This window comes from Malus sylvestris, chromosome 13, assembly GCF_916048215.2.
Source record: "Malus sylvestris chromosome 13, drMalSylv7.2, whole genome shotgun sequence".
NCBI classification, from domain to species: Eukaryota; Viridiplantae; Streptophyta; class Magnoliopsida; order Rosales; family Rosaceae; genus Malus; species Malus sylvestris.
Window position 1 is genome coordinate 28,971,767 of NC_062272.1, and position 7,430 is coordinate 28,979,196.

General features: G+C 44.9%; 1 protein-coding gene across 2 annotated transcripts; it reads left to right on the top strand.

Moving 5' to 3' along the window:
- Positions 1-2,537: 2,537 nt before the first annotated feature.
- LOC126596214 (uncharacterized) lies at positions 2,538-3,638 on the top strand. 2 transcript variants are annotated; one of them, XM_050262727.1, is made up of 3 exons: positions 2,538-2,921; positions 3,010-3,102; positions 3,278-3,638. In XM_050262727.1, exons 1-3 carry the CDS (start codon positions 2,793-2,795, stop codon positions 3,383-3,385), a joined length of 330 nt encoding a protein of 109 aa, XP_050118684.1. In that variant the 5' UTR covers positions 2,538-2,792; the 3' UTR covers positions 3,386-3,638. The 2 variants fall into 2 exon arrangements, 1 of the variants encoding a protein (XP_050118684.1); XR_007613915.1 differs by lacking the exon at positions 3,278-3,638 and having other exon boundaries at positions 3,005-3,269.
- The last annotated feature ends 3,792 nt before the right edge of the window (positions 3,639-7,430 follow it).

A 7,430-nucleotide genomic window follows, 5' to 3' on the forward strand; every position in this document is an offset into this window, starting at 1 on the left:
TCTTTTGCATGGCAGAAGTGGTGTGCAACCTTTGCATTTAAATGGTCCTTCAGAACATTCCTTCATAGTGACTCATCCACGCTTGGCAGCTTCAGTGTAAAGAGCCAATATCTGATCAACTGTCATGAGGTATTTGCCGGTGGAATTCGTGACCTTGACAGCAGTTGAGGATGAGTACTCGAGAGCAATGCTAAGTAAGCAACCAGGCAAAGGCTCCAGGCAGTCAGTTCCAAATTGGAGGTTTGATTTCAGGTTCCAACTGACTGCTCTCTTTCTCCTTGTCCTGCAGGTGTGGACAAGGACAAAGACAAAGATAGGGAGAAAGCATGATATGGGATACTCTTGCTTTCGACCATGATGATATGAGATACTCTTGTTCTTGGTGTGGCTTATTTGCTGAGGTATTATCGGGGGGAAATAAAGCTGAGTATTTCGAGAGGTTATGTTGAGGGTGCCTTTTCGAATGCGAGAAAGGGTTGAGCATTTTTGCAGGTTTGCCTGTCCGTTGAGGAAGGAGGTCAATGTATATAGGGATTTCCCAATAACAAGTAGTAATGCTATTCCTTTACCCTTCTTGGTCACAGCAATGTAGTGGGAGCTGCCAGCTTCACGTGTTTTAATTTTGTCAGAGCACTTTGAAAAAGTGGTATGTGGTATCTGGAAAGCTGATGTTACGTGTGAAGATTACAGACAAGCTTTATCTAAGGAAATCTGGCTCTCGAAGTTCTGAGAGTTGTGCCTCTTCGGTTTTCGAACAAGCAATCCCGTCGAGGATCTGACTCTCGAGATTCGGAAAGCGGTGCTACTCCGGTTTTTTAGAAAGTAATTATGTTGGGAGTCTTTTCTCGAATGTGAGTAAAGGTTGGACGTTCTTGCCAACCTGTCTTGCCGCAAAACCCGGAGGTCGACACACATAGGGACTTTCCAGTTGTCAAGCAGTGGTGCTGTTCCTTTACCCTTATGGGTAATAGTAGGGTAGCTGGAACTTCGAAATTCTCGTGCCTAAACTTTGTCAGAGATCTTTGACAAAGTTATATGTGGTACCCGAGGAGTTGATGGTGCATATGGAGAGCGGTGATTGAACAGTAAGATTCACGTGCTTTCTACTTCACCAGAAATCTTCGACAGATTGCCCGTAATTTCCGCAAAGCTGAGTGTGCATGTGACAGGTGCTGACGAGGCTGAAAAAGCAGGTGCTTCTTCGATTTCTGAGATCGGCCCTCGTGGTCTCTGAGCAGCCCAGCTTTTGAGAAAGCAAACGCCTCTTCGATTTCTGAGATCGGCCCTCGTGGTCTCTGAGCAGCCCAGCTTTTGAGAAAGCAAACGCCTCTTCGATTTCTGAGATCGGCCCTCGTGGTCTCTGAGCAGCCCAGCTTTTGAGAAAGCAAACGCCTCTTCGATTTCTGAAGCTCCGTCGAGTGCAGATTTTTATAGAGGCTGGCATTAAGTTCCACAGCACACTTGAATCTCTACCAGTAGAAGCTCATTTCTTGCACTTCTAAGATCTTGATTTGTCTGACCTCTTCCTTCTTCAACACATTTGAAAATGTCTGGACCCTCCGACCGTCGTTTTGACTTGAACCTTGGAGAAGAGACAGCCACGCCTTCTCCAGACAACATATGGCGCCCATCCTTCATATCCCCTACTGGTCCTCTTACCGTTGGGGATTCTGTGATGAAGAATGATATGACCGCTGCAGTGGTGGCCAGGAACCTTCTCACTCCCAAATATAATAGACTACTTTCCAAACGGTCTGATGAGTTGGCTGTTAAGGACTCTCTGGCTCTTAGTGTTCAGTGTGCAGGTTCTGTGTCTAATATGGCCCAACGCCTATTTGCTAGAACCCGCCAAGTTGAATCATTGGCTGCTGAAGTGATGAGTCTCAAACAGGAGATTAGAGGGCTCAAGCATGAGAATAAGCAGTTGCACCGGCTCGCCCATGACTATGCTACAAACATGAAGAGGAAGCTTGACCAGATGAAGGAATCTGATGGTAAGGTTTTACTTGATCATCAGCGGTTTGTGGGTTTGTTCCAAAGGCATTTATTGCCTTCGTCCTCTAGGGTTGTACCTGGTAATGAAGCTTCAAATGATGAACCTCCAATGCCTCCTCCTTCTGGGGTTTTGTCAAGTACTGAGGCTCCGGATAACCACCCTCCGGTGCTTTCTCTTTCTGGGGCTCTACCGACTGCTGAGACTTCCCCTAAGCAACCTTTGTGAAGGCTCCCTTTTGTTTGTTTATTTTGACTCATGTATATGTACATATTTGTGGCTTATCGAAAATATTAATAAATAAGCTTTGCTTCATTTCAACATATTGTGTTAAATACACCAAAGCCTTCTTCATAAAGTTCTTTGAATTTTTGCTTTTGTTGAAACCTGTATTGTTGAAGCTTTGTGAGTAAAGCATGTAGTTTGAGGTAGTGTTCCCTTAATTTCCCGAGTGAGGAAAACTTCTCGGTTGGAGACTTGAAAAATCCAAGTCACTGAGTGGTTGTGAGACTGCCGAGTATCAAGGTGCAGTAGCATATGGTGGGAGTCCCCCAAGTCTTCAGGCGAAGAGAGTTGCCGAATGAGGTGTCTCGCGTGTTACTAATTTGTCAAAGTAACGAATTCTTGTTTCGATGTCACACATTCGTATATGCTTTATCTAAAAATATTTCCAACTTTTGTGTGTTTGATGCTGCATGCTATTGACTAGACAAGATCAAGTGCAATTAGTAGCTTTTCTCTCTTTTTCATCTTTTCTTTGGTGGAATTGCTTTTCGTTTCCACTAATCAGCCTGAGTGGATGCAAGATAACACCTTTCTCTATAGCTCAGATTGCAAAGTCGTCTTCATGAAAGTTTTTCCTTATCTTGTGAACTACAACATATCCAAATTTGAGATCCATCGGAGCAGTATAACTCCAGAAATCCAGGTATGATGAGTGACTGTTTATCATTTGTCTGTCAACCCGTCAGATTTGTTGTGAGCTTTGAAACTCTATTTTCTCTTGCTCAGATCAGCATGCTTTCTTCATTGAAGTTGTTCCTCAGCTTGTGAAATACAACATATCCAAATTTGAGATCCCTCGGAGCAGTATGACTCCAGAAATCCAGGTATGATGAATGACTGGTTATTATTTTTCTGTCAACCCGTCAGATTTGTTGTGAGCTTCGAAACTCCATTTTCTCTTGTTCAGATCGGTATGCTTTCTTCATTGAAGTTGTTCCTCATCGACTCTTTCATAACATATCAAAAATTCAGGATGAACTAACGGTTAAATATTTCCAGATCTTCGAAACATCACAACAGCTTCGAAATCTGCAAGAAGCCGACTATCATGTTTGGAGCTTCAACACTTTAATTTCCGTCGCTCAAACAGAAATGGTTCCTTCTTGAAAGTTGTTCATATGCTCAAGAACTATAGGGTGTCCAAAATTCAGCTCCATTGGAGAAGAGCAGAGGTTGCAGAAATTTGATAGATGAAAGGAGGCGGAAGAGGGAGAGAGAGAAAAAGTCTCTTGGGTTGGATTTCTATTTTGGGGCAGATTCCAATTTTTGTAGCACCTTCATTATTGATGAATTGCTTGTACTTTTGTCCATTATGAAACTTGGGACTTTGGCTTGTTGTTGGATCTATTATAATATGTTTGGGAACATATATAAGTGAATAAATAAGAAGGAAAATTTTGGGCCCTTGTGGGTGTAAAACAAAAAATGTTTATGTTCACCCAAGTGTTTTTGTACAAGTTCAAGGGCATCTTGGGTTTTGTGAACAAAATTTGTTTATTTGGAGCAAGGTTTTGTGTTGAAGCTTTGTAGGTGAAGCTTTGGTGTTGAAGCTTTCTAGGTGAAGCTTTGATGGTGAAGCTTTGTAGATGAAGCTTTGTAGATGAAGCTTTCTAGGTGAAGCTTTGATGGTGAAGCTTTGTAGATGAAGCTTTCTAGGTGAAGCTTTGATGGTGAAGCTTTGATGGTGAAAGTATGTAGAGGGAGCTTTCTAGGTGAAGATTTTTTAGGTAAAGCTTTGTAGGTGAAGCTTTTTTAAGTGAAGCTTTTCGGGTGAAGTTTTTTTTTTGGGTGAAGCTTTGTGGGTGAAGCTTTTTAGGTGAAGCTTTGTGGGTGAAGCTTTGGAGGTGAAGCTTTTCGGGTGAAGCTTGTTGGGTGAAGCTTTTTAGGTGAAGCTTTGTGGGTGAAGCTTTTTAGGTGAAGCTTTGTGGGTGAAGCTTTGGAGGTGAAGCTTTTCGGGTGAAGCTTTTTGGGTGAAGCTTTTTGGGTGAAGCTTTTTAGGTGAAGCTTTGTGGGTGAAGCTTTGGAGGTGAAGCTTTTCGGGTGAAGCTTTTTGGATGAAGTTGTTTTTTTTTTTTTTTTTTTTTTTTTTGGCGCTTGACACGGTCTTCATTTGCTTGTTTTGTAGTGACTGTGGAAGACGGATTGCTTTCTGATTGAGAAGGGTTCTGGCATCGCTTGCTATGAATGTAAAAGAGTGAGGGCTGAGTTGGGTAAATTACCTCTTTATTGAATTCATTGCCAAATGGCCTTCATTACATAGGATGCCGAACGGCTATAGCTCAACACTTGTACATCGTGAGTCTATTTGTAGTAGTACTTCAAGTGATCAGCGTTCCATGGATGGCCAAGGGTCTTGCCATCAGAGCTTCTAAGTGTGTAAGAGCCAGGGCGACTGATGCCAATGACTTCATACGGTCCATCCCAGTTTGGACTAAGTGTGCCTTCACTCGGGACTCTGTCGCAGAGTAATCTTTTCTTTAAGACCCAGTCTCCTATTTTGAAAGAACGAGGCTTGACCCTAGAGTCATAATAGTTGGAGATGCGCTGCTTGTAGGCGACATTCCTCAAGTGAGCTTGGTTTCTGTGTTCCTCGACTAAATCCAAGTTGAGGGTGAGTTGTTTGTCATTTTCACTTTGAATGTAGTTCTGGACTCGGAATGTTGCTTGCTCGAGCTCAACAGGGACAACCGCCTCTGTGCCAAAGGCAAGTGAGAATGGAGTTTCTCCTGTTGAAGTCCGATATGAAGTGCGATATGACCAAAGAACTTGGGGTACAAATTCTGGCCAACAGCCTTTAGCTTTGTCCAAGCTGGTTTTCAAAGTGCGCTTGATTATTTTGTTGATGGCCTCAACTTGTCCATTAGACTGAGGATGAGCTGGAGAGGCAAAGCATAAGTTGATGTTGAACTTAGAGCAGAACAACCTGAACTTCTTGTTGTCAAACTGTCGCCCATTGTCAGTGACTATCGCATTGGGAATGCCGAATCTACAAAGGATGTTCTTCCACACGAAGTCTTCTATCTTTGCCTCAGTAATGGTTGCCAAGGGTTCTACTTCGGCCCACTTTGTGAAGTAGTCCACTGCAACGACTGCGTAACAGACTTTGCCCTTCCCTGCCGGCATTGGGCCGATCAAATCAAGTCCCCACTGGGCGAAGGGCCAAGGGCTGATCATAGGAGTAAGAGGCTCTGGAGGGGAATGAGGAATAGTTGCATATCGTTGACATTTGTCACATGAGCGGGATACTTTGATGGCATCCTGGTGGAGTGTTGGCCAGTAATATCCTTGGCGAAAAGTCTTGTGTGCTAGGGACCGAGATCCAGCATGATCTCCACAGACTCCCTCATGTATTTCCCGAAGGACGATTTCCGCCTCGGCAGGCGTAAGACACCTTAAGTATGGCAGGCTAAAACCTCGCTATTGTGGCGATACCCTTGACGCGGGTTTGACCCACTGCATTGACTGCCTGGGGGCGAGCGCTATTGTGGCGATACCCTTGGTTATCGGGATAGTGTCCCTTACTCTTTTTACTGAAAGGAGAGTGGTGAGGATGGAAATCCTTCCTCTTGCCTTGAAATTGATATGTCTGTTGATTCGGTGAAGCATTATGCAAGGCATGGGGAGGTGCCACTGCTGTTTGGAAAGTCGAGGTCTTCTCATTTAGGTGAGTCTGGCTTCCACCTCCCACTTGTTGATAAAGGATGGTTGTAGGGGGTTTCTCCTGATATGTCTTTGCCTCGGCGGAGGCATGGTTATAAGCATGCGCCATCACCTCAGAGTAAGTCTTCCAAGTATTGGCATTGATCATGTATTTAAAGAAACAATCACGTAGGCCTGCCGTGAAGGCTTTGAGGGCAGTCTTGTCGTCTGCCTCGGCACACCGGGAGTATTCATGGCTGAAGCAGCCAACATACATACGTAATGACTCGTCTGGCTTCTGGCGGATAGTGTACAAGTCATCTGCAGAGTGCAAGCGATCGGTTTGGAAAATGTGTTGGGAAATAAATAGTTTCCTCAATTCCTCAAATGAGTCTACCGTCTCAGGTGTAAGACGACAATACCAATTTAGAGCTCCACTAGAGAGGGTGGAGGGGAAGAGAAGACATCGCTCTTCGTCGGTGTGCATCCGGTATGCCATGGTGGATTCAAAGAGGTTAAGGTGCTCAATCGGGTCCTCTTTTCCAGTATAAAGTTGCAAGCCAAGCTTTTGCTTTGTCTTTGCTTGAAGGGGGGTGTTGAGGATCCTCCTTGTAAGAGGGCCAGGCCTGTGTTGGTTCCAGTCAGGTATTTCAGCCTGACGTTCAGCCTTCAACTTGTTTACTTCCTCAAGAAGTTGTAGGACAAGGGGGTCCTGAGCGGAGTTATGTGTCACTGGAGCTTTCTTTCGTAAATCTCCATCTCCTCTTGGAATTAGGAAGGTTTGATCAAGGGCATGTGATTTTTCCCTGGACTCGCTGTACTGGCTTCCAGGGTATGTCTGTCGGAACACCTCTGAGTCCCCTGTACCCTCATGTCTCTTTGGGACTTGTTGCCCCTTCCCCAAATTGGTGGCCGGCTTGGGCCGTGTCAGGGGACCGAGTCTCTCAGAAATCCTTGGGTCATTAATCTTTGAGCTTATATGGATGGAATTCTCTCGACGTTGCTTCAGGAAATCCCGACAATCGCGAAAGACGGCTTTCGATCCTTCTGCCCCTTCAGCAAAGAGGTGTCTCCCTCCACTTCTCATGGTTCGGGTCGAAGCAACTGGGTTAAGAGAAGCCTCATGTTGATTATCAAGTCGAGGGGTAATCTGTTCCCTATCAGGGATATCTATGTCGAATGCATGTGACCCTCCATGTTGGAGGGCACCCAGTTGATGGTTGACTTCCACGGGGGCAACAAGCTCGCGTGTCTGAGCTTGCCTAGCTTCGTGGAGTGTCTCGAAGAGCTTCTCATATTGCTCCTGGAGGACCTCATTCCTCATTGCTATCTTGTTGTTCTGAGCTTCCAACTCATCGACTTTAGCTTGAAGAAGAACTCGTTTTCCTTCCTTCTTTCGTTGTTTCGCACTATGTGCAAGGGGGGTGTCATTCTGTGTGCTGTGGCTTCCTTCGCTTCCCATGCTGGAGAGGGATGCCTGATCAAAAGAAAGTGTACGAATGATAGAAACCAG

Bases quoted from the DNA above. Each gene is read 5' to 3' on its own strand.
- LOC126596214 (XM_050262727.1), top strand. From the start codon at position 2,793: ATGCAAGATAACACCTTTCTCTATAGCTCAGATTGCAAAGTCGTCTTC. The intron at 2,922-3,009 runs GTATGATGAGTG...TGCTCAGATCAG, and splicing joins GTATAACTCCAGAAATCCAG to CATGCTTTCTTCATTGAAGT. The intron at 3,103-3,277 runs GTATGATGAATG...AAATATTTCCAG, and splicing joins GTATGACTCCAGAAATCCAG to ATCTTCGAAACATCACAACA.